The following is a 26,503-nucleotide window of genomic DNA, read 5'->3' as shown; positions in this document are numbered from 1 at the left end:
CTGCCAGGTGCAGGGCACCAGGACACAGGTTGTGCTGTTGTCCTGTGTGCTCCCTGGGGCATTTGGTGGGCCACTATGAGATACAGGTAGCTGGACTAGATGGGCATTTGGCCTGATCCAGATCTTTGGGCTCTTCTTATGTTCTTAATAATAGAAGCCACTAAACTTTCATAATCTGCTGAGAGGCAGAGAATTGGGTGTCTATTATTACACTGTTATTCTGGGCTGCTGTTAAAAATCATATATTCATATAATCATATATAAAAATCATATACAGTAAAAAAAGAAGACCTGAACTTAATGAGTATTGCTGCTGATCAGGGCCTAGGAGAGGAGGATAAAGGGGGTAATTTGTACCCTGGCCCAGGGTCAGAAAGGGGGTCCAGGAACCAAAGGAGGGGGCCCAGATAGTTCTTGGGATATTATGTTTTCAACTCACTGCCTGCACATGATGCTGGGGGCACAATCACAGGCATGAAGTGGCAACTGCTGCTACAAGCCATGCGCACCGGGACCAGGAATGCATCCATGACCCTCCCTAACAGAATGAAGTCTGGGAGGAAACTGGCCTGCTACAGGAGCTTTGTGGCTTGTGGATCCTATAACCATGTGTAGGGCAGCAATTTTCAACTTTTTCCATCTCATGGCACACTGTTAAGGCACTAAAATTGTCAAGGCACACCATCAGGCTTCCGATAATTGCCAAGGCACACCATGCTGCCAGTGGGGGGCTCACATCCCCATTGGCCCTACTAATAAATGACTTTCCCCCAAATTCCTGTGGCACACCTGTGAACCACTCACGGCACACCAATGTGCCATGGCACAGTGGTTGACAAAGGCTGGTATAGGGGTTCAAGGGCTACAGCTGCTGCAGAAGTTCATTTTGGTGCACACAGCACACTGTGCATTCTAGTGCAAGCCTGATGATGCCAATTTTCTGCAATTCAAAGATTTTCTATATTTCAAAGATTTTAGAGAGACTTAGCAGTGTGTCTGGTTTTCCATATCACTATATCTAGCTGCCAATGCCGCGTGATTGGATAGAACTGGGCTCTGCATCAAGAAGCCTGGTAGACCTGGGCTCCAAAGACTGTTTTGGCTATCAGCACCCACCCCCAGCTTATTTGGCTCCCTGTTCTGCCTGCCCCCATTGCCCCCCTCCTCCTTTGGAAAGGGGCCCAAAAGAAACTTTGTACCCCCTGATAAAATTCTTCTCGGAGGCCCTGCTGCTACTGCTTTATTCTAATGCTCTAACTCCAATGCTCCTTACTGTTGTTTCACATAAACTAATCATGCATTTGCTTGCTGCAGTGCTGTGTTCAGTAATACCCTATTGTGCTATCCTGGCCTTCACTGTTATTTAGTCTACCACTTAGGCAGCTATCTGTGGGAAACAGAGATAAAGAAAGCAGGACTAAATTGGCCTTGGCTTAGGTTGATTCACACATGTCTCTTTTGCTGGCCTTGTGGTTTTCACCACGCCCAGAAGTCTGGGTTTGCTTGCTACAGTGGTGTAGCCTTAAAATCATTTGTCAGATGTGAGATGGCTAACGCTGCTGTGTTGTGCTGCTTCTCCAATAGTGGTGTCTACCTTACGCTGCTTTCTGTGGGAAATAGAGATGCTAGATTGGCCTTGCCCTGGCCTGTTTCCATGCTGTCTTGTGAACCACTCACACAAGCCTCTTTTGCTTTCAGTGAACTCACATGCACGTGTCTGTTTTGCTGTCAGCATCTCACTAACACTGCAAATCTGGTCTTGTGGTTTTATGCCATAAATATCTATGTTGCTCTCAGTGTGCTCAGCAGGGTTCTTCCCTATGATCTCAAGCAGTCCAGGGCTGCAAATCAAGTCTTTTGTGCAACATTAATATGCTGCTGTGCTGCTTGTCCAATGTGGTGCTGTCTATCTTAGGCAGCTGTGTGTTAGGCAGCTTTTTAAAAATCACAGTTTTGCAAATAATTAAATTAATTAATTAAATGGGGGGACACCAAAATTTTAGTTTGCTCTGGGTGACAGATGGCCTAGGTACGCCACTCCTGCTTGTTGCTGGCCAATATATAATAATAATAATAATACAGGTATTTCTATACCGCCTTTCTAGGTCCTCAGATTTCTCCTCAGACTTTATTCAAGGCGGTTTACATAGGCAGGCTAATTTAAATCCCCCGTAGGGGTTTTTACAATTGAAAGAAGGTTCTGTCTTTCAAGAACCACAACATTCATGTTTCTTTCTGATCTGGTTTCACATTCTGGCCTCTATCCTCCCACACTCAGAGCAGATGGAATAACTCGGCTCAGCTTGTCAGCTGCTTCAAGGTCACATGGTGCCGGTGGCCTCAAACTGGCGACCTTCGGATGTTATCAGGCAAACGGAGGCTCAACCCTCTAGACCAGACCTCCTATAGAAAGTCTCTCATAGCCTAATCATCTTCCTGCCCCTAAACCCCTAGATGGTGAACCCACCTAAGCTGCCAAAGAGCTTGGCAGCTGATGAAGGCGTGCCCTCTCTGATCCCTGCTAATCCTAGCAGAATTTTCCTCCCCTTAAAAGAACAAGGAGCCAGGGGGTCACACCCACCATCTCATCAGGCTTCCATCCCTGTTGGGAGGAAAGGAGAGAAGTGAGCCCTGCAGATGACCAGTTGTTCCCAGGACTGATCGGTCCTGCGGTGAGGATGCTGGCTAAATGAGGACATGGTCTACACGTACAGAAGAATGGGGTGGTAGAGTCCTAAGGTGGACTGTACCACATCAACTCCCAGGATGTGCTCCCCCACATTATTGCCGCAAATGAACTTGCCCCCTGCAAGGGTCTGGACCTTTCTTTGGTGGTTGCCACATGGTCCCCTCCATCCAGCACCCTCAGGACTTTGCTCCCCTATTCTGCTGCGTGTGTAGGCCAGGCCTGGGGAATTACAAGCAAGTGGGGAAGAAGTTGATCTGGCTTTGGCTCCCTGTGCAGAGTGGGCGCTGAAGCCCCAACCTCCCCTTCCCTTCCTGCATTTCACGCCTGTGCCAAGAAGCAGCCCCTGAATAATGAATGAGGATGCTCCATTCTTCTGCGGCATCTGTGCACGGACAGGCACACCTGTGCACACGCACCACCCATGGTCTCACATGTTTGAAAGACCACTCAACGTCAGAAGTGTGGGGCAAGTATGACCCTAGGGCTTAGGCCGTCAGAGGTCCCCAGGGCCCCTTTGCTTATTTTAACAAGCCTTGTGCCACTTTAGTCACAGAGAGATAAGGAAAACCGTGCAGGTGAAATTCTGCCCATTAAGGGTCCAATCCTATCCCATTTTCCAGTGCCGGTGCAGCCATGCCAATGGGGCATGCACTGCATCCTGTGGTAGAGGAACAGTCACAGCAGCCTTCTCAGGGTAAGAGAACATTTGTTCCCTTACCTTGGAGCTGTTTTACAGCAACACTGGTGTTGGAAAGTTGGATAGGATTGGGCCCTAAATCGAGAAAGCAAACCTCGTTCTGGCCAATGAGTAAAAAGGGGCTGGGCTGACGCTAAGCAAGGGAACCAGTGGGGTCTGTCTTCATTCCCTTCCCCTGAACAGACTGGCCAATGAAGAAGTTCAAGCAGGATCTTCCTTCCTTCCTCTGTGGCAGTCTAATCAGTTTTTCATCCAGAAGGTCACAGAGGCCTTTTCTGTGATTTTCTTGACTGGAGAATAAATGCTGGTGCTGACATTTAGTTGTTTTCAGACCAAAGGTTTCATCAGCCTCAAAAGCGCACCTTTGTTATTGACTGGACACAGAACTGAATTTTGTTACACTGCTGCCCAGCAAAAAATAGAGTTTTGGTCTGGGGGAGATCAGTTTTTGCAAATCTGACCTTCCTCACTACTGTGCAGCCCAGCCCTGGGTGTTCTTCCTCAAAGGTAAGAGCTATTTTATTCACTGGGACTTGACTTTTAAGGCTGCAATGCTGTGCACACTTACTTGGGAGTAAGCCCCAAGGAGGGGGCTTAGTGCTGACTCAGCATGCATCGCACCAGGCCGTAAGCCTGCCTCAGACTGCAGGAAGCACAAAACAGAATATTTCTCAGCACTTCTTTTTGAGGGGTTGTCCCCTTTCAATCCCAAACCTCCCACTGCCTATCCCCTTTCAATCCCAAAAGGGGTTGTCCCCTTTCAATCCCAAACCTCCACTGCCTTGTGGCTACATTCAGTTATGGAAAAGGCTTCTGAAGTCAACCTCGAGGCAAAATCCGGAGCCGGAGTCCCTGAGGCAGTTCATGGCTGAACACAGTCACGTTCTGGCAACTCCTGTGACGCCGCTGGAACCAACCGTATTGGCTTCTGCCTTTCCATTGGACCATTCCAGTGACGTGGAGAGGGGGGATTTGCTGCATGGGTAACAGCCTATCCTCCATACCTTCTTTACCCAGGCTTTGCACACTGGAGAGGACACTCCAACTTCGCCATACGGCGTCAGCACAACACGGGAAGCAGCAGTTTACCGGTTATAAGTACCAGGAACAGACTGCACTTGCTCCCGGTGTGGAAGGGATTGTCACTCCCGAATCGGCCTTTTCAGCCACACTAGATGCTGTTCCAGAACCACCATTCAGAGCGCGATACCAGAGTCTTTCAAGACTGAAGGTTGCCAACCAACCCCTTTCAATACTACTTCTTCCAATACAAAAATTAACATGAATATTTAATAACAACATCTTCATAGTGTTTTCTGAGCATGCAAAGTTTGTTACATGGATTTCTGTGATGTAGTCCTCTCAACAACCCTGTAAGGTCAGTCAATATTATTATGGTCAGTAATATTGTGTACCATTATTATGGTAATGGTAAGTACCATTATTATGGTAAGGTCAGTCAATATTATATTACAAATGGGAAAGACTGGGGCTGAGAGGTGGAGCCTTGCCTCAGGCCAACAAGTGAGTTCATAGCAGAGGCCCAGTTCAAGCTCTGCCCCTGTGGTTGGCAGGCTGGCACCTCAGGACGAGCCTTGTACTAACGAAAGCAAAGCATCACCATTTCTGATCTGTTGCTCTGTTTGTGGGATTCTTGACAAAACGGCATGTGGAGGCAGAGGGGACAAAAGCAGCTGAACTGGGGAGAGGTGCCTCTTGGCTGAGTACAAAGCTGCAAGTCCGAGGGAGCGTGAAAGGCCAGTAAAGCTTTCCAAAGCCAGGCTCTTGTCTTCCCAGCACCAGCCTGACCGCCTGATGCTGGAGTCAGCAATCTCATTGCATGGGGGGGGGGGGCAGGGAACCTGCTGGGGTTGCAATTCCACTGGGGAAAACACGGAGGCCCAGCCCACCAAACACTGCTGCTTCACAACCTCCATTCAACCTTAATTCCCATGTCAAAGCAGGAGCTGAGTTTCTCAACAGCATCATCCCAAAGTTAAGGATGCTGCTAATTATACAGATATGGACACTCTGGTACCACAGCTATTCCATGGCAGGTGGCTGTGCTCACCGTGATCCTTTGCACCTCGCTTTTTATGATGTCCCTACCCAAGACCCACCACCCCATAGCTTGTGTCCCTTGGGTTAATGCACATGCACATCTCTGTCAACTGGGGGGGGGGCTTGGCCCATGAGAATGGGTTGCAGGGGGTACATTGCTCTTGGGACCAGGTCAAAATGGGGGCCCAGGAGTCAAGGGAAGGGAACCAGAAGTTTCCAGGGATCTTAGAAAATGTCTGCATATATTGTGTGAAGACTGGCATTCAGATTTTGTGTAAGCCTACATAGTTTTATAGATTGTAATTCATAGAAATTATTATCAAATAGAGAAGGGAAGGGCCCCCTCCCCAATTTTGTGGCCCCTGGTAAAATTCCTCCCAGAGGCCCTGAACTGGGCATCTAACTACTTAATAGCTAGCAGCTGGATGTGAAAAGAGCCTGTTCATTAGTCCTCAGATTCTGTCGGGGATCTGAAAGTGCTATTTGAAGGGCAGGGGATAGCTCACCTGCAACAGCTCGACTGCTCAGGGAACAAAACTTCTGTAAGGGACAGGAAACTTGGTCTGTTTTGCAGGGTTTTAACTCTCCTACAGTGCCTTTGACATATTAGTAGTTATTTGATTAGCCATTAGTTATTTGATTTTTCTCTGTAAACCGCTTTGTGAACTTTTAGTTGAAAAGCGGTATATAAATACTGTTAATAATAATTAATAATAATAGTAGTAGCTTTGTGAAGTAGGAAGAACTCAAGAAGTGGAAGGAGGCTTGAAGAAAGGGCCAGAGAAGACAAGAAATGAGGGCAAGAAGAGGTTAAGAACATAAGAACAGCCCCACTGGATCAGGCCATAGGCCCATCTAGTCCAGCTTCCTGTATCTCACAGCGGCCCACCAAATGCCCCAGGGAACACACCAGATAACAAGAGACCTCATCCTGGTGCCCTCCCTTGCATCTGGCATTCTGACATAACCCATTTCTAAAATCAGGAGGTTGCGCATACACATCATGGCTTGTACCCCGTAATGGATTTTTCCTCCAGAAACTTGTCCAATCTCCTTTTAAAGGCGTCCAGGCTAGACGCCATTACCACATCCTGTGGCAAGGAGTTCCACAGACCAACCAGCAACTTAGGTTGCTAAGGGAGAAAGGAGTGCCATGGCGCTAAAGCTCCCAAGTGGTTGCATGCTTTGGGGAAAGAAGGAGAGAGCAGTGCAAGACTGTTAAGAAGTGGGACCAAGCAGACCTGAAAAACGGAAAGTGGAGGGAATGGTAGATGTGGGAGACAGGAAGCTGAGAGAGAGAGAGCAGGACTCTGATGCAAGACTGCACATGGTCCGTGAGGCTGAAGTGCACGTGTTGATTCAAACGCAACAGCCAGTTCCTTGCCATTGCAGTCCCTGAGGAGAAGCAATGGGCAGGTGAACTCAGCCTTTCTCCACAGCTGGAACCTTTTTCTCTCATGGGGCTCCCATGTCAAGGTGCATGGAAGCAAGGACTGCAGCACTGCAACCAGCCACGAGGTTGCTTTGGGGCTGGTTAACCTGGCACCCCCCCTTCACCCTCTCTCAGAGTGGCAGTCACAACATGCACTGGACTACCTTGCACCCAAGACTCTAGAGAGCACACCTCTCCATCGTCTCCCAGGTGGTGGCTCCTGTTCCACACACTGGGTTCAGTGGGTGAGAAAGCAAATGGCAGGTGCTTAGAAACGTTTCATTAGCTTTCCCAGGGGATGCTCCTGACCTCAGTTGTGACTCTGAGCTCCTTCCTTCCAGATCAGTCTGCTCAGGTCTCCTGGGAGGAGATCTGGATCCTGGAAGCCAGAGTTTATCCTCACTCCAGAGCCGCCTTCTCTGGGATGCAGATGTCCAGGACATGGGCTCCTATGCGGAGGCCCTGCTTCTCCTTCCTGCCACCTGAGGTGTGGTGGGTATTCCGAAGAGGCAAGGTCTCCTTGGTAGTGGCACTTGGAGAGGTACACCTGTCTCCTCCCACTGCATAGGTGAGCTTTTGGGAGCTTTTACAGAGCCTTTAGTCTGCCATGTTGTTATAAGGCCAGTTGTTGTTAAAGCATTCACTGCCTTGAGTGCACTTTTGTGTAAAAAGGTGGGCTCTACATCAATCCATTAATGAAAGTGTAGCCACTACCACTTGTCCCTTAGCTACTAAGGAGGTTAGTACTATATATTCTTTCTTTGGTGTTTGAATCTGTAGAGGGATCTTCTAAGTCTCTGCTCTGTTCTCTCAGTGTTGCAGAAGCCTTCTTTGGGTCCAGGGAGGTCTTCACTGCTTGTCTTTTGTTTTTATCTCTGACTTCCTCCTACCACCATCTTTTCTAGCAGGGCCTTCATCTTTATCACCTTCATAACTGGCAGAATTTCAGCCAGTGAGTCTTTTCCCATCATCACATCTTCAAGTCAGGAAAATGGTCAGCTGTTGGAATTTCTGCCTTTCAAGTGCTGGAGTGGGAAGACTTCAGCCTGCAGGATCTGTGTGGTTTGCTGTTTCTTCTTAGACTCCAGTGCTCTACTACCCAGTGCCAGATGCAAATGGGGGCTCTGACAGTGGTGCCAGCGACCCCCTGAATGGTAACAGGGATAATCTGCAGGTTAGATCAGGGATTCTCATGGAAAACTCAAACAGGCTGGCAGAGCTGCACAACAGCCCTGTCAAAAGCGACTAGACAAGGCTCCCATTTTGCAGGTAGGAATCTTGGCTTGCGGCCAGCTACAGCACACATGGCGCTGGACTTCTTTTAACTGACCACCTGCAACTCTTGGTGATCTGAAATCTGTGCTGAGCCCGACCCACCTCCTGCCTCCTCTGGATGTCCTCCTTTTCCTACTGGAAGCGCAAGTGCTCTCACTAGCGTCCCTGGGGGGGGGGGAGAATAGGATGCTGCTCTCCATTGTGCAGATGCAGCTGCCTTGCTTAGCACTGCCAACATGCACTGACAGCAGCCCTGCAGGGTTTTAGACAAGGGTCTTTCCTTGTCAAGCCATACCTGGAGATGCTACCAGCCAGGGGTGGACCTTCTGCATGCAAAGTAGCGTGGCTCTTTCACTGAACTACTCAGGGAAGATTTGAATACAGATCCAACATTCAATCTACTAGACCAGGGGTCTCCAAACCCCGGCCCGGGGGCCAGATGCGGCCTGCAGTGAGCCTCTATCCGGCCTGTGGCCAGCCTCTTGTTGCCTCAAAGCCTCTGGCCCACTTGACCGAACATGATTGGAGCTGTGCTCTGGTGGCATCTGGAGGGTGTTCTAAGGGCCAGAGAGATTGAATTAATGAGCCCATTCAATCATTTTATGCACTCATCTAAGTTCCATCTCTAATTTATTTATATATATTTTATATTTAAATTTTTTTCTGGCCATCTACACCGTGCCAGATATTTGATGCAGCCCTCTGGCCAAAAAGTTTGGAGACCCCTGTACTAGACCATCACAAGGTCTTCCTTCCATCCTGGTCCCCCCCCCCATCTTGTTCTGGTGCATCCTAAAGATCAGATCACACAGATTAGGGGGCTTCTCTGAGAAGCTTCCAGTAGTGTGAATCTGGGCGGCTGAAGGGAACCAGCCCTTTTCTTTCCTCACTCACACTCCTGTTTAATGGCTACCGTAACAGTCTTGTCTCTTGTGAAACATAGTACTAGCCAGCATAAATCAAGAGAGCTCCTGTCCCCACACCACCCTCCTTTCATTTGCTGTGTTGTCTGTTAGTTTCAGAAGTGCACGTTCTGGGATGGCTAATTCTAACTCTGTTTGGGGGGGGGGGCTGTTGGGAAGGCAGCTGACAGTGGTTAACTGGATTATCATCTCTGCAGAGAGAAACTAAACTGGCATGAGGAAGCACCAAAGTTCTTCATCAACTTGGGTAGCTTGGAAAAGATGGTTCAGAACACATCTTGTCCCTGCAGTCCTACAGACTGCTGTGAACCTATGTACTAGATTTGCTGGGTAGTAAATCCCACTGAAGTCACTAGTACTTACTGCTCTGTAAGCTTGTTTCAGTGATAAGGCTGCAATCCTCTAAACACTTAGAAGCAGGAGTAAGATGTACAGAATCAGCTGTAAATCCTTTTCCTTGAGCCTTGGGTGTGGCTTATCAATGCCAATCAATTTAGAACAATATCCTGCCCTGCAGTAAGGTTTCAGGGCAGGCTGTACTGCCCCAAAAGCATGAAGTTCTTGGTGGCTGGCCTGATGCTCTCAGGCACCTGACAATGTGTCTCAAGGAATCAGCTGCTGCAGCCCTTCAACTCTTGCCCAGACTCTGGCCTGTGGGTGTGGCTCACCTCCTAGGGAGACTCGCCAATTATGCTGGAGGATGCAGTAGTTTGAGGTTGGAGGGGGGGGGGGAGAAGCCAGTCACTGCTCATTTGCATCTGTTCATATGTTTAAATATCAAGGCTGATCTGGGAGCAGGTGTCAAGAAAGGAGATGGATGAGGGGCCAAGTTCATTTCCTCTGAACACTGGAGTGGTACACCTGAGGGAGCAGCACTGCAGGTCTGGGGGCAGAGGGAGGAAAGTGTCCAGGGCTAGTTCCTGGATACAGTCAAAATTCAGGCAGAAATCCTATGTGCATCCATGTGGGATGAAATGCTATTGGAACTCACTTCTGAGTGACTCTGCATAGGATTGCACTGCAGGCTGTAAATGAGAACAGGAGGTTCTTGCTTGTGATGTATCCTTTCAATAACTGTTGCAATGTTACCAACACTGACCAGCTCCCTGACTAACATGAGGCTTTGTGCTTTTGGCATGCACACCTGATCTAGAGGGCCATTTCACAGTCCCTGGTGTGAGCAGATTAGCAATGAGATCAGCCAAAATGTAGGAATAAAACAGGGCTAATCACTGATAGTCTGGAATGGGGGTGCTGCCCGCCCAGCATATACTACTTAAATGAGCAGGGGCTGGGGGAGAGCCCAGAGGTTGCATTTCCTTCCTTGGGGAACCATCAAGGACGCCACAATAAAAAATATCTGCTGTGCTGGTACCGCTGCAGTTTGCCACTTCAGGGGGCAGCCAAAGGATCATGCCCTTTCACAGTGGTGGGTCTGGCAAAGGGAACAAGACACAGACCCCCTCCCCAATGGAGGGCACCTGCCGTTTGGGGTGAGTAGCAGAATCCCAGGAAGTGGTCAGTGTGAACATCTTCCTGTGCCACCCTCTCCAGGGCCAGGACAACACAGGGGAGGGCCTGAAGTTGGCAGACCCCCTGCCCTCCCACAGGACTAGATTGGGCAACCAAGTGCAATTGTTAGAGCGTCAGGGTGCCCCCCCCAGCTCCCCCCAACCGAGGATATAATGCAGGTGTGGGTGGTACTCCTGCTTCTGGGTTGACCTTGGGGGAGTTGCTTGGCCTTCCAGGTGAGCCCCCAGGCCAGGGCCTGTCCCCAGGAGAGGGCTGGACCAGGGCGCTTGGGTTGGCGAGAAACTTTTCAAAGCCCCCCCCCTCCCTGCAGTGAAGAGAGCCCCACCCCTTCCCATCAGGAGGAAAGGCAGGGACGGCCTGCATCCTGGGCCCACGGCTGGCGCTGGGGGGAGCAGGTGCATCCCCTGGGGTGGGGGAGGGGAGGATGAGCTGAGCGGGGGGAGAAAGTTTCCCCGCTTCCCCCCGTCACACCCCCTCGCAGGCAGCGCGGAGGAGAAGCTCCATCGCAGCCCGACGTGGCGCGCCCCGGTTCTGCGCCGCCCGCAGTGCTGGCCCCCTGGCGCCGGCTCCTCCCCCCGCGCCCCGGGCCCGCTCCGCTCTCCCGCGCCCCGCTCCTGCCCGCCTCCCGCCAGCTCCCGGGAGCGCGGGGGCACTCACCGGGCTCCCGGGCCGGCGCGCTGGTCTCTCCGGGCATGGCGGGGGCGCAGCCGGGGCCCGGCGGGCCGCGCTGGATGAGGCTGCGCCGCGCAGGTCCTCGCAGGCAGGCGGAGGGGGAGGCTGGAGCGGGCGCTGCCGCTGCCGCTGAACAGCGCTGTCATCCCGGTGATGTCAGCGGCGGCGGCAGCACCAGCCGCGCTCCGCGCTCCGCTCCCCGCCCCGCCCCTCCCCGCCGCCTCCAGCAGGCGCCGGGCGGGGGAGTGCCAGGCACTGCGGCGGGCAGGGCTCCCCGGGCGCCGCATCGGCCCCAGCCGGCTCAGGTCGCCGGTGCCCGCCGGGGGGCAAAGGGGCAGGTGCGCCGCTCCTGACCACGGCCAGCCCCGGGGGCTGCTGCGCCTTGAGCGCTGCCGGCAGAGGAGCCTCGCAGGGGGCGGCAGCGCGCACTGTCCCGGGCACAGGCCCTCCTGACCGCCTCTGCGTCCCTCAGGGCGGCAGACGTGGGCAGGCCCACAACAACCCCGCAAGGTAGGCGTGAGCTGCTGCCTGCCCGAGTGAGGGTGTCAATCCAGGCCTCCATCCACGACGAACCGTGCCGCTGCCGCCTCCCATCCATGCCTGCCTGCTCGGGGGGAAAAGGCCAGGCACCACCCAGGGCCAGGGAGGTGGGGTGGGTGGCAGGCAGGGGAGGCAGAACTCCAAGGCAGGAGGAGTCCTTGGGAGGCATCCAAGCACCTTCTCATCCACCGCACTGCTGAGGGTCATGTTAGAAGCAAGAGAACTGCAGCCCACATGTACAGTTTAGGTGTATGAAATTGGCACAATTCACATACCATTTTTATGATCTGGGCAGTTGCCACATTGCAGTGAGTGGTTTGTGGCTACATTCAACAGCTCCTTTAGCATGATTTGACTGCAACGTTTTCAGACTTCATGCAACCTGCTGAACAGGAGAAACCCAAGAATGGCAAGAAAAATAAGACTGGGAGCCAAGGCAGGCAGAAGGGGGGGAGAAGCCTGTGGATCTGCTATCCCCTCCCAACATGAGGCTGCTTGCAAATGGAGTATCTATAAAGGGAGAGGGCAGTCAGGATGGTTCATTAGTGGAGAGATCGATGAGGGAGGTGGTGGTGGGTTCACCTTCACTGGAGATCTTCAAGCAGAGGACAGGCAGTCACCTGCTGGAGATTCTCTTGGAGGATTTCCTGCTACAGATGGGGTTGGACTAGATGACCTTGTGGGTGCCTTCCAGCTCTGTAAGTGAAGCCTATACCTGCCTCTTAAAGGACTAGCAGCCTGCTTTAAGAAAGCAAACAAACTGAGATGCCATTTTCTGAGTTTGTGACATCTGATTGCAAAATAAGAACATAGGTCCGCTGAGTCTCCCATTCAGCACTTGCCTGCACATTTTTATTTGCATGCTATTATAAGTGTGGAGGAAGCAGTCTGGGCAGAGATAGGATCACACGGAGTTCATGAGAAGGAAGCAAACCTTGCACATCGCATAACCCCCCCCCCCACTTATGATCAGGAGGGGCAGGGCTCCCCCAGGACTCCTCTACTTTTAGAAGATGTTGCAGGCTGTCAGGAGCAGAGCAGGGACTTCTGTAAGTTGGCCCCGAGTTGTTCAGTAAGTCCCAGGTGAGACATCACTGCAAGCTTTTGAAAGGCTGAAGAAGCATGCTTTTTCTTTCCCCAGTCAGATTTCTGTAGACATGTTATGGACCAAGATTGTGAATTTTGTCCAGAATGTTTTACATTTGGGCACCATGATGCTGGAATTTTATGCATTCTTACTGCTTTATTTAGACAATTTATAGTCCACTTTTGAAAGCAAGATTCAAAGAAGAAAAATGTTTGAATGTAGTATAAAATGAAAAGGCAGCCACAAAATACAGCAACGAAGAGTTGTTTTGTAGCTTTTGCAGTGTGTTCATTCGCTGCTCTGAATTATGGGAGTGGAAGGGTACAGGCAGGCAGGCAGCCTCACGTTCTTTTTGTTCTCCAGCTGTATCTGGGATGAAGTTGGTAGAAAGATTGGCCTTCAGGACTGGAGACCTAATGTCAGGTTTTGTAAAGAGTGAGTCCCAAGACACGCCCCTGTGAGAGAAGGGAAATGCAGGCAGGGAGAAGCACCTTTTGGTGGGTACTGGGAAAACTATGAACATGAGAGTTATGTGGACATGAGAACATGAACATGAGAGTGGGGGAGAGGGCTGCACAACCCCTTGGGGTCAGAGCTGGGCAGAAGAGAATTCTGACCAGGACCCCTTTTCTGCCCTGCTCAGGCATGTCAAGCTGTGCCAGCCAGCATTCCTCCACCTCTGCAGCCATCAGCAGCCTGGCAGGCCGGTCCTTTGCTGCATTGTTATGACTCTTGATTTCAAGTTCCTGTGTGAGGTGCAAGCTGAACTGATGCCCAAAATATCACCATACCTGGCCTGGTTTGTCCGGGCTGATCAGGGGGTGGGAACCTCTGCATTTAAGGGGTGAGCCGATATCCATCCCCGAAAATTCCCTTTATACTGTCAGAGGTTGGCCAGGATGTGACCAAATAATGGGTGACCTTGCTCTTTCTCGTTTGTTCGAAGGCAGCAGCCAGGAGCAGCCAGGCAGGGACTGACGAGCCTTGGCATGTTCCCTCCTTACACTGGTGGTAAATCAAGCAGCAGCCAGGAAGACCTTTCCTCTTTCTGTTCTCCGGAGGCTTATGCCGTGTCCACATAGCCCCTCAACCACTCTCCTTGGGTTGACATTACTGAGGTGCCTGCCACCTCCTGGGAGGATATGTCGTGCCCTATGGAGCCGTTCTGCCTGCGCCAGCCGGGGGGGGGGGGAGGAACTTAACCAGAGGAAGATGGACCAGAAGCACTCTCAGACGCAATGCGCCGGGGTAGCGATCCCAAGGATACAGGACTCCAGCACCTGTCTCCCGTCAGGACGCTTCATGACCTCGGAGAAGGCTGGTTCGGCCCTGGGGGGCTCACAGTCAAATGCATCCACATACAGCCTGGCTCATAGTTTGGGAACCACGTGGTACAGCCCACTCCTTGCCCCAGTTTTCCCCTGAACCACCCTACTGCCACCTTACTGTCTCCAGTGCAGGCTGGGTGAGCTGGTGATGCATGTGCAGGGCCTCTGGCTGTTTCCACTGGCGGCCCTGGAGTGGGCCGTAGGTGATGCTCTGGGCATGTGGATAACGCATCTCGTCAGTTGTGCTGGGATTTGTCATTTCCATTTTGCCTCTAAATGCAAGTGCCTGTTCTGTCTGTTTGACCTTGTCCCAGTTCCCTTTTTGCTTTTGACTGTCTCCATAAACGCTTTTTGTTTGGGTATGTGCTGCGTGCCTGTGTCTTTCTGTCCCCTCACTCCCTGATGGACCCCTCAGGGCCAGCACCCCCAGGGCAAGGCTGGGTGCAAGGGCCAGTGCATGTGGCTTCCTGGTTGCTCTACAGCAACCAACTTCTGTGCTGAGAAACCCCATCAAATGGGAGGCAGGAGGAGGAAGGACACACTCTTCCCCTAGCCTGGTGTCTTCTCCTTTCCTGGGGGCAGCAGCTACCCCTTTCTGTTTTGTTGGGCGGTATCCAAGGCTGTGTGGGAAGGTTGGTTGGTTGGCAAGCTTCAGTCTTGAAAGACTCTGGTATAAGCCTACAGCCACCCGGTATTCCCAAGTGGTCTCCCATCCAAGTACTAACCAGGCCTGACCCTGCTTAGCTTCTGAGATCAGACAAGATTGAGCATGTGCAGGGCAACAGTTGCTGTGTGGGAAGGTTAGCTGCATGAAGGGGGTGTCTCATGTGGACCTCCTACATGATGGGCCACAACAACCTCACTTGGTCACCTCATAGTGACCAGACACTTGGTGTCAAGGCTAGGATACACACCCCCTAGCATGGAGCTGACGACTGTGTGACCCACCAGCACAGCACTGTGGGCTTCCAGCATGGCTAATGAGTTCCTAGAGAATCAAAAACATCCCCTTGGCAGACCCCAAAGACTGCAGGACAGCCCAGAGATGAAACTTACTTCACAGTCAGTGATGAGAAAAAGGAACATTGTTCAGTGTCCTTTGGGTCCCCTGGTCGAAGCTTCTGCTATTTCTGCCTGCCAGATTTGTGTATTCACAAAGGCAAAGCAGCAGGGCGGGTGTGCTGATTAATTATTTCCCCCTGGCAAATGCCCCAAAGGCACAGATCGTGGGGCAGCTCTTCTGTGCACCCTGAAGACCAGAAACTGAATGTCTCGTTCTGGAATCCTGAAGCCTGCAGGTCCTATAAGCAGTGACCCAGTGAGATGCTCCTGAAGGCATCTGGTGGGCCACTGGGAGATCCAGGAAGCTGGACTAGATGGGCCTTTGGCCTGATTCGCTAACTCTTCTTATGTTCTTATGCAGGCTACTCAGGACACCACACATGTTTGGGGGGACATCCATCAAAATGGGGGGGGGGAGGGAAGGCATCTGTGTATGTCTGTATTCATGCACAGACAATGCAAATATTCAGCTGGCTTTTTCTGCTGTCAGTCACAGCCTGCTGCCATAGAAACTGTAGTTCCTCCTTCCTGCTTTAGTCTCCATGGTGACAGTGAGTAAAAACTGGGATTCAAGCTGGCCAGTTACAACAAGGCAATCAGTGAAGGCTGGGGCTCTCCTCCAGGTTCTGACCCCCTCCCCAGACTGAATTGGCCTGGCAATTCTGAACTCTATAGACCGGGGGGGGGGGCGGATGGGGATGGTGTAAATTCTAAATTTTGCCAAGCAGGATTTAGTTCTGCTGCTGCTTTGCAAAAGCAGGTGTATTTCATGGCCTCCAGACAGGAGCCCACTCTGGTCCTTCTTTGCTTGGTGTGCCACCACCTGCATCAGCCACAAGTGCACACCCACACCTAGCCATGTTCTGCATTTAACCTCACTCCTAGTTGTCACACCAACTCCAATGTAACACTTGAATTCTGCAGCCTGCATGCATTGGTGCAAACAGAGCAAATTTTGCAGACATTTCTTTATTTTGCACAACTTATTTGGATTTCTTTGTTGAGTCAGCGTATAAGCTGCATATCAGTAGCAAGCCTCAAAGGTGGCATACGATTTAAAATCAAGCAGGTGCAATGCAGTTGCACAATTTAAAGAAAAGAGGCATACTAAACAGATGCATCAGAATCCCCCATTCCTTGCGCTCTCTCCCCATTGCCCTCCAGGGTCATTTGATGTGGGCAGGGCATTCCTTGCTAGGTGGGTGGCATCCAATACATAACGGGTACAAGTGCTGCCAAATAGCAACTCTCCAGACTGCTCCTGCCATACTGGCTTTGCAGGTGTTCCATTTTTTTTGCAAATAAAACATATCTGGCCTGGCAGCAGCAGCTTCCGTCCTGGATGGTAGTCCTCGCCACTGTGACACCCTGGGGCAAGTTTGGAAGTACTGCCCCCTTGACCTTCTAAGGCCTTAAAACATCACTTCTGGTTTTCTTTGCGCATGGCCTCCCAGCCTTCAGAAGGCCTCTGGAAGACCTTATAACATCACTTCTGTTTTTGATGCGCAACCTCTCTGGCCCTCAGAATGCCTCCGAATATGGAGGCAGTGGGTGCGTGTGGCCCTCAAGGTGGCACAGTTGGGAGGTGGCCCCCCAGCTCAGGAGCATTTACACCTGTGCATCCCCCCTAGGTACACCACTGGGATGGGGGGATGGAGCTGGAGCATGCCACTCCTCTTGGCAGTGGTGCCTCCTGTTGCAACAGTGGCCTGTGCACCACCTGCTGAGTCCCCCTTGGTGCAGAACAATCTGGTCAGAGAGGCAGCCACCCTCTGCAATCATCTTGGAGTCTTTATCTTGGAGGATGTGCTGGTGAGCCTTTTGAGCGTGCTCATAAAACCGCTTCAGCAGCACGAATGTCACCGGCTCTTCCTCTGTCTTGGTGCCTGAGCTCAAAGGCACCACCCAGGTTGCACGTGAGCTGGGCCAAAGCTTTTTGCAGCCTATTTGTGTGCTTTAGGCACTTGCACCTACCAAAAGGTTAAGCCAGTGTTTCACCCTCTCTTTAAACAGCGCTCAGTCAGGCTGCAACTTTGCCAGCACCTCACCACTCACCCCTATGCAAAGGTGTTCACTGTCTGTGAGGCCCAGTAGGACAATCTGTGCATTTCCAACAAATATCTCTGCTTCATGTCCTGTTCTGTAGTCAAGGAGACTTTTGGCACCACAGATAGATCAGCAGATGTGGGCAGGGTGGCCAATCTGTGGTTAGAGTCAGCTCCCCACCTCCCTTCTGGAGGGAGCCCAGTTGCCAGGCCTCTCTCCGTATGGAAGCCATTGCTAGAAGAGCAATCCAGGAAGCCGGCTAGCCCAGCTGACCCACAGGCTTCTGCACTCCTGCTGGCCCTTTGCAGCAGCTGCTGGGAAAGGGGTTTACAGTTGTCAATTCAGCTGAGTCAGGTGGCAGAAGATCCTCTTTCTAATGGCTCTCCATCAACTGAGCTCGTTTGCTGCTGACAATAAAACTGGAGCAGGGGCAGTTAAAGGTCTGTAAAGAAAATACTCGATGCACAACTCACAAGCCAGGACCAGGTTATGCAGCAGAACGAACACACTCGCCCTAAACTCCCTTCAAGTGGAAAACTAGCACAGTAGGCACAAAAATTCTAGTCGAGTTTATTCCCTGCTAGCTTTCAAGTGGTAGTTTTTCATATAGGAAAACATTCACTGATGTCATCCCCTTCCCCCTAAAATATGTCATGATACCCTTTCAGGGGTCTGTCACTTCATTTTACTCCGCTTGGCAGCTATTGCTGAAAAGAGAGAAAAAGCCTCTGTGTCCAAATGGATAGTTGAGTTTGGATGCAGGCGACCCAGGTTCAAGTCCCATGTTTGCCACAGACTTACAGCATAACCTGAGGACAAGCCGCATGCTCAGTCTTTGGTCTCAATCTGTGAGATGGGAACAGCAGCAACCTACGCAACAGTCCTCCAGTTGGCAACCTTCAGTCTCGGAAGACTCTGGTATCGCGCTCTGCATGGTGGTTCTGGCACAACGTCTCGTGTGGCTGAAAAGGCCGATCCAGGAGTGACAATCCCTTCCACACTGGGAGCAAGTGTAGTGTGTCCCTGGTCTGTCTCCCTGGCTGTGGGCCTTCCTTCTTTGCCTCTTTGCCTCAGTCTGATGGCTAAGTGTCTCTTCAAACTGGGAAAGGCCGTGCTGCACAGCCTGGCTCCAAGCGGGCCGCTCAGAGGCCAGGGTTTCCCACCTGTTGAGGTCCACGCCTAAGGCCTTCAGATCCCTCTTGCAGATGCCCTTGTATCGCAGCTGTGGTCTACCTGTAGGGCGCTTTCCCTGCACAAGCTCTCCATAGAGGAGATCCTTTGGGATCCGGCCATCATCCATTCTCACGACATGACCGAGCCAACGCAGTGAAGTGAGCACAAAGACGATGTCGTGTGCGCATTTTGTTCTGCCTGTAATGAACACGTGGCAACTTCCACAGGATAGCTCATGCTATACAGATTGTGAATGATCCAAGCTTGCCCGCAAGTATGGCTATGGCCTGGAAATTCCCCCTTCCTATGAGGATGATGGTTTTTATTTATGGATAAGGTCTTGGCAGCCATCTCAAGACAATGCCTAATGCTTGGCATTGAAAAAGGAGCCCCTCCAGTCCTGGCCTCTGAACCCTGCAGCAGCTATTTGTTCCTCCACACAGAAGCTGAGCTCTTCCGAGGGACAGGCACTGCTGGAGCAGAAAATCGAGGGTTTGCTCTGTGCTGCCACGTCTTCTGCTTTGCCTCCCAGCTCCTGAAAACGAGGTCAGCTCCGAGTCACCCCTTGATTGAATCTGACGCTGCTGCCAGCCAGAGCCCCTTCGCTTCTGCATTCCCTTTCGCCCTGCAGCTTCTCACCCACCAGCCTGGCCTTGCTGTGACGTACTTTGTTAGCAAAAATGGAGGCAACTTTTCTTGTGCTTTTCCTTACAGCCATGAGGGAGAACAGGTCCCTCGAAGACTCTGCAGATCATTCGAAGGGCTGTTTCTGTGGGTCAGCAGCTTAACCAATAGACAAACCCCTGGGTGTGTACCTGCAGTTCCTTCTGCCCTCTTCCTCAGGAGGGAAAAGCCCCAAGCCTGGGCTAGGATGGACCAGAAGAGGCTGCTGCACAGTGTGCGCATGGGGAGAGCTGCTTCTGTGGGCTGGCCCCTTTCTCACAAGCCCCAGAGAACCTGGGAGATGCATGCAACAGTTCTCCCTGGCTACTGTACCCCAACAACTAGTATTCAGTGGCAAACTGCTCCCGAGCATGGAGGTTTCATTATGACTGCTGGGCATTGGTAGACTTCTCCATTTGTCTGATGTTCTTTAAAGCCATCCAAGAGGGTGGCCATTGCCTCATCTGGCAACACCAAATTCTGTGCTTTGTACCAGTGCCCAGATCATTACCCAACCCCTCCTCCCAATGTCTGTCTTAAAACTCCTTAAGTTCTGCTGCATTCTGATGCTGCAGCCCAATTTTCCTTCAGATTCCATTGTAGGAACATTCAGGGCTGTGCATTGGAAGAGCTTGTCTAAATGTGGACTTTGCCCTTACAGTGGAGCTGGTCACCATCTCCAGTGGCACAAGACCATCACCCAGAAATGAGGGCTCAGTATAGTTCCCCCAAGGAAGCATTTCCTGTGGTAGTATAGAACTGCAGTGTTGGGGGGAGGAGATGCTCTGCAGGGGGCAGAAGCTAGCCCAGCACCTGACAGCAAAAACAAGACGGCCATCATGTGCATGCAAAGGGAATGCCCTTGTCCTTTGGGCAGGCAGCACGTACATGAGCGAATGGCAACACCAGGCATGCTGGCTGCCCCTTGGCACCGAGGACAACAGGAACATTGTGGAAGGATTCCAAAGCAGAGCTGAGGAAGGGGCACAGAGAACAGAGAGTGCTGATGCTCCAATCTGGTGGAAAGAACAGTCCCTAAGGCAGCTTTAGTGCTGTCAGCCACAGAACGAAGCAAGCGCATGCTGTTATGCAATTGTGCATGCTCACAACTCTTCCACACACAAGATGGCATTTTCCATGCATTTCTGGAAGCCGAAGCTGCTACTTTTGCCCAGGGCATATGTGAGTTCCCAACCACAAGCAACAAGAAAGTGCTAAGCCTGTGCTGCTCTACAAAGTCATAGTAAAACTACCAAAATCCTGTACAACAGCCAGTTTATAAATGCTAAATATTTTTATTATTACACACAGAGCAGAGACCCATTTCGTTTTCACATTCAATGTTATGCAGTTATTTTTGGCCCAATGTTTGTGGTAGGAAATACATTGTGTGAAACGTCACAGCCTTTTATTTTTAAAAATTGGCTTCCCTGCAGCTGCTGCAGGAGATGTGGCAAAGAATGCACCACCAGGATCCAAACTTGGACTTGGATGTAGCAGAGCTGGGAAGTTCTGTCTTTGCTACCGACTTACTGTACGACCTTGAGCAAATCACTCACTTGCAGCCTCTTAAAACAGTTGCGACGTTCTGTTTTCGTTAGCTTCAGTTCTGGGATGATCAGACCTGTTACGTACGGGATTCAGGCACCACCTGAGCTACAGATTGTTGAAACCACATTAAGAATCAAAACCACAGTTTCAACTTCCAAATGCATATAATTTAGAGATGCTTGCCCCTGCTTTAAGTTTTCGCCTGCTCAGCACTGCCACATCTATGATGTACAGATGTCCAGGGATGAGGAGACCCTTCTAGGGATGACTGGTTATCTCTGACACCAAGCCAAGCATGAAGCATTCCAAATCATGGTTTGGTCCAATGTTGGAACTGGGCCAGTATCTCAAAATGTGAGTACACCACGAGTTCAGTGTGTGAATTATAGGGGGGAGGTGCAAGGAAAGAACTCAATTAGACCCAAAAACTCTGCCCCAAACTCTCAATGTTAGCCAAATCACCCCTCCTCATAGCCTTCTTAGGAGCCCCAGACCCCACTTCCTGCCCTAATTCAAGAACTGCACAGATTTACAGAATTGTGACTTTATTTTCTATCCCTTTCCTAGTCTTTTCTGACACTGAATTCTTTTTTTCAATGAACTATGAAAGCTTTCTGCTATAACTCCAAGATCTCTTTGATGGAAAGTTACAGGCCTGTCCTTAGTATTCTCCACACAGACTGACCCTAGACTACATCAACCAGTAGCTAGCCTCTCTTACCATGCCACCTCTTCTTCCTCCATTAGACAGGGTTTACCAGCCCCACAAAAGAAACACTTTATTCAGATTCTAGCTTTGAGGAATACGCACACAGAGATGCAGCAGCCAAGATGGGTTCTTTAATCAAGAGCGCAAGAGAGCTTGCGAGATCAGACTGGGGGGAGAGAGGTCATCTAAATTCAGCACCCTGTTCCTCACAGTGGTCAAGCAGATGCCTCCAGGGAGCCTAGAAGCGGGAGATGAAGGCAACAGACCCACCCCCAATGCTGTTGCTTTTCCTCTATGCACACATTTCTCATCACTGCTCCACCCCCAGGCACGCTTGTCTCTTCAGCTATCCTCTCTCCATTTTCCTGACATGAGCTTCACAGACTGAGTAGGGAAATGACTGTTGTAGTCATAGAGAAGGCCGAATGCCTGGAAGTGAGCCCTGACAGCCACAGGCCAAACAGAGCCTGGCCTCCCTGCCCTCGCCCCTATTAGCAAATCCGTTCAATTCATTACTTTGCTTGGAGTAAAAATTCTCTTTGGTAAAACCCACTTTTACATATGGATTCAGCAGCAGTTTTCTGGGTTCGGTCAAAAGAACAGAGCGAAGGTGCTGAGCTGGACGGCCCAACAGACAATTTATTCAAATACATATTTATATACACAGCTGAAGGGGCCCCTTCATGTGCCTAGAGGGGCTTATGGATCCCAGTTCACAGCAAACCCCAACCTGAACAGTAAGGCAGGTGGCAGAACCCCTTTTACATGACAACTCAAGAGCCTGTTGGTCAGTCGCTGCTGCTGGGGGGGGAGGGTTGTGTCTACTTTGCCATCTCTTCTGCCACAGCTTTGCTCATCTTGTCCCTGAGATAGGCTGCCTTCTGCCACTCTGACTTCAAGTCAAGCCACTCATAATAGGGAACCTGTGCCAAGAGAGAAAAGAGAGGTCAGACCTCACATAGGCAGAATCAAAACCCCACCGGGCTGCTCTTGTGCCTGCACCCATGCAGGGGGGGAGGACAGCGTGACCAGAGAGAGGGGCTTGGCTGAGCTCAGCAGAACTGAGGTTGTGGCATTTCTGGACTAGAACACAAGCGTTCTTGCCATAAGGCCTTCCTACTTCTGCGGCAGAGAAGACAGGGAGGACCACATGCATTTGTTTGACACCAATCAACTGCTAAGTGCAGCACAACCACTTTATGCTACATCAAAAATGTTTATTCTTTTGGCCACCTTGCTATTAGGGTTGCTTCCAATGATAAAGGATACGTGCAGAAAAACCAGCAACCCCTACAAGCTCCATCTCAGACTGCATCAGTTGTTGCCCAGGGGCACAAGCAGCTCTCCTATAGCTTGGCCAGCCTCTGCTTGACCATGTCCCCAAATGGAGATCAGGCCACCAGGCAGCTTGGCAGCTGTGAGTCAGTGGATGGTGGAGGAATGAGGAGGACCAGTGACGGGGGGGGGGGGGAGAATAATCTGTCTCTTTCCACCCTGATGCCTCTCAATGCCCAGAGCCCAAGCCTGAACAAACAAATGACTGGCCAGCACCTGGAGGAATAAACACCCAGCAGCACCCAGAGGCCGTGGGAAAGCCACCAAGTTTCAGGACCCAGGGACCAGCTAAAACAACATAAATCTGGCTGCGGGCTGGTGAACTGCACAGCAGCTGTAGTACAACTCATGCTTTGTATGCAGAAGCCCCATGTACAAACTACAAGGTTGGCAGCAGCTCCAGGTAAGGCTTGGGAAGGGTCTTCCTCCGCCTGAGAGCCCAGAGGGGCCACTGCCAGGCAGGGGAGGAGACCCAGGAAGAAGCAGCTTTGCGAGTTCCAACAAACTCACTCTGTGTGTGGCGGGGGGGGGGGGGTTACTGTGTAGCAGTTCTGCGGTAGTAGTTAAAAGCGACAATTGTAAAGTTCTGCATTTGGGGAAGAAAAATCAGAAGTACATATATAAGACTGGGGGTATTTGCCTGGGCAGTAGTATGTGCAACAAAGATCTAGGTGCGCGAGCAGACAACATGCTAAAAGTGGTGGCAAAGAAGGCAGATGCAATTCCAGGTTGTACCCACAGAAGTTCAGCCTCCAGGTGGCAAGAAAGATTGGTCCTGCTGCATCCTGCTTGAGTCAGACCCCACCTGGAAGACTGCATCCCGTTCTGGGCCTCGGAGTTTAAAGGGGATGTTAGCAAACTGGAGCGGGTCCAGAGGAGGGCAACTAGGCTAGTGAGAGCTGGAGATCATGTCCTGTGAGGACAGGCTGAAGGATTTGGGCATGTTTAGTTTGGAGAAGAGATGGTTAAGAGTGACATGATAACCATCTGCCAACATCTGAGGGACTGTTGGGTGGAAGATGGAACAGATTTGTCTTCTGTCTCCCCTGAGAGTCAGGATTTCAAGACTGAACCGTGAGGGAGTCACCCTGGAATCCCGTGATCCGGCTGTGGTCGTGACTAGGCTGACGGCATAAGCCAACGTCGTGTTCCCAGGAGGAAGCTGGGATGTCACCACTCTTGGAAATACACCTCCTGCCCTTTGTGGTGCACTGCACTGTTCATGTTGGTAGCAGAGTTCTATCCCCAGAATCCACAGGCAGAGACTTGGGGCCCATGAGCTACCAAGTGATGTTGCAGCCAACTGGGCCAGCCCCCACCACAGAGCAGGTGAGGGCTGAATTTGACATGGCTGCAGGGTCAGGAGCCTGAGTATGAACCAGGAGTTCAAGCAACTGTTTGGAACAGAAACACACCCCATGAATCATGGTGACAGATGCAAAGCCAAGCAAATTCTGCAAAGGCCCAAGAATCATTTTGGTTGTGAAAAACAGGATGCAAATCCTTTTAAAGAAACATTTCAAGAATAAGATCAGCAGTAAGAACAGCCTATCAATGCCACAAGCAACTTCTGCTAAAGCCTCAACACTCTGTGAGTCTGGGGCAGGACAAAAGCTTGTACTCATAGGCCCTGTTCATGCCACTCCTCCAAGAAAGGAATGGCCCAGAGAGGCAGCAGGTCTCAAGTCTGAAAGCTGCCTCCGAAACCTAATCCACAGACAGGCAATGAAGAGAGCTGGGGGGGGGAGCCAATCCTCTGTGACAGGCTGTAGGTTTCTACCTGTTCTATGCCCAGTTTGGTACTTTGAAATCATACTTCTGATCAACATGTCCAACCCAACAGCTGATAATGGGATACAAGACACATTTTGAGTGGTGGTTTGTGGGGAGGCGAGAGCAACTGTCCCTATTCACCCAAGCAGAACATCATGCCAGCTACTGTTTGCTGTATGTCTTCAGTGCCCTTTGGCGACAGGAAAGCAACTTTCTATACAGCTTGCTTTAGTAACCATTTTCTGAACCTTTTTCGGTGAAAAGCAATAGATAAGCACTTAATCAGGTGTCTGATTTAATTTAATAGGTGTCTGTTGTAAATTAATTTCCTTAAAAATGATTAAGGTTGCAATTTTAAACATGCTTGCATGGAAGTAAACTATTAAAATCTATGGGGATTGCTTTCTAGTAAGAACACTTTGGATCTAAGACATGTGTATGCTACTGATAAACACACATGTGCACCAACTGCTACCACCCTCAGTCTGCCACTCAGTGCACATCCACCCAGGGCACTGGAGCAATGCAAAGGATGGCTGAGCGCCATGAAGCCAATAACCCCCATCTCAGAAATGGCAGCACCCACTTCTGGGGTGGAATGTAGCACTTAACAGCACGCAGCTGCTCTGCAATTCCCAGAGCAGAATCAAAAAGGCCTGACTCCTTCCAAAGTACGGAAAGAACATTAACAGCTGCAGCATGGAGGTGTATTTAATTTTTCATTTCTGATGCTGGTTCCTGGTCCATTTCACCACTCTCCTCCTCCTCCTCCTCCAGCCAAGAAGCTGCACTCAAGTAACAAATGCTCTTTGGCAGGGGGAAGAGCAGGAAGCATTCCAGATGATCGCCTCAATAGCCTTGATCTTGTTGCTGCTTGCACACTCCTCGGTCCCACCCCAAATGGACCCTCCTCACCCACTCAGTGCTGCCTCAGCATCCCCTGTCTGCTAAAGCATCGAACTCCAGGGAAATGCGCTGAGCCTCAGGGCTGGCCAGTGGAGGGCAGAACAGGCTCTTTCAGAGCACCTGATGCTTGTTAATGAGCTGGACACAAAGTCATTTCAGAGGCCCCTCTGCCCCTGAAATCGGCAGACTGTGACTGGAGGACAGACACCAGAAAGCAGGAGCTTTCTGTGGCTCCTGAGGGCAGAACTACAATCAACAGGTGGAAACGACAGAGAAGTAGACTTACATGAGACATCAGGAAGAATTTCCCAACTAGAAGAGCTGCCCAGCACTGGAATAATCCAGCAGTAGCGGGCTGGCTCTCCCCTGTTGGGAGGTTTCCAAGCAGACACCTGTCAGGGATGCTGTAGCAGTTGCCTGCCCTGAGCAGGTAGCTGGACTAGATGACCTTCTAAGTTCTTTTCAGCTCTAACATTCTGTGATTCTAACCATGTGATTTTCAGAAAGCACTGCCCTACACCTGTTTCTGTCCACATGCAAACACATGTGCATGCGTGCCTACGCACATACACACTTTCCACCGTAGTCAACAATCAGAAATGAATACAACAAAATAAAACAGCAATGGAAATAACCCAATACATATAAAACATAATAGCAGCTGGTATTAAACACAGGGAGAGAAAAGGAAGAAAGATACATTGGAACAGCAATGTTTCATACAGCACTTGAACTTCACCAAGGAAGGATGCCCAAAGAGTTCCACAGTCTTGGTGCCAACACAGAGAAGTCCCTGTCTCAATTGCTTTGATGATGTCACATGGCTAAATCTGACAGCAACCTAAGTGTCATGATGTAATTGTGTTCTTTATACAGTATAATCCCCATTTGGCTGGGATCACAAGAGATCAAAATAGGGAGGAGGAACATAAGAAGAGCCCTGCTGGATCAGGCCAAGGGCCCATCTAGTCCAGCTTCCTGTCTCTCACAGTGTCCCACCAAATGCCCAAGGGAGCACACAAGACAACAGACACAACCTGCGTCCCGG

General features: G+C 50.8%; 2 protein-coding genes and 1 non-coding gene across 3 annotated transcripts in view; all 3 read right to left on the bottom strand.

The window, feature by feature from the left end:
* Window positions 1–11,401, bottom strand: part of LOC136651174 (uncharacterized) — a 44,671-nt gene extending 33,270 nt beyond the window's left edge. Inside the window, exon 1 of the mRNA XM_066627360.1 lies at window positions 11,268–11,401. Coding sequence (XP_066483457.1) covers window positions 11,268–11,304 — 37 coding nt within the window. The 5' untranslated portion in view covers window positions 11,305–11,401. The remainder of the gene's footprint in view (window positions 1–11,267) is intronic.
* Window positions 11,402–22,060: 10,659 nt separating this feature from the next.
* Window positions 22,061–26,503, bottom strand: part of TBRG4 (transforming growth factor beta regulator 4) — a 32,286-nt gene continuing 27,843 nt past the window's right edge. Inside the window, exon 11 of the mRNA XM_066627361.1 lies at window positions 22,061–22,364. Within this exon, the coding sequence (XP_066483458.1) occupies window positions 22,263–22,364 (102 nt within the window). The 3' untranslated portion in view covers window positions 22,061–22,262. The remainder of the gene's footprint in view (window positions 22,365–26,503) is intronic.
* Window positions 23,997–24,132, bottom strand: LOC136654889 (small nucleolar RNA SNORA5). Its single transcript, XR_010794634.1, has one exon. It is a non-coding gene; the product is annotated as a small nucleolar RNA SNORA5 (small nucleolar RNA).

The sequence above is a fragment of the Tiliqua scincoides genome, chromosome 5 (genome assembly GCF_035046505.1).
Source record: "Tiliqua scincoides isolate rTilSci1 chromosome 5, rTilSci1.hap2, whole genome shotgun sequence".
NCBI lineage: Eukaryota > Metazoa > Chordata > Lepidosauria > Squamata > Scincidae > Tiliqua > Tiliqua scincoides.
The sequence above is the reverse complement of the archived record's forward strand: the minus strand, read 5'-3'. Positions and strand labels throughout refer to the sequence as shown.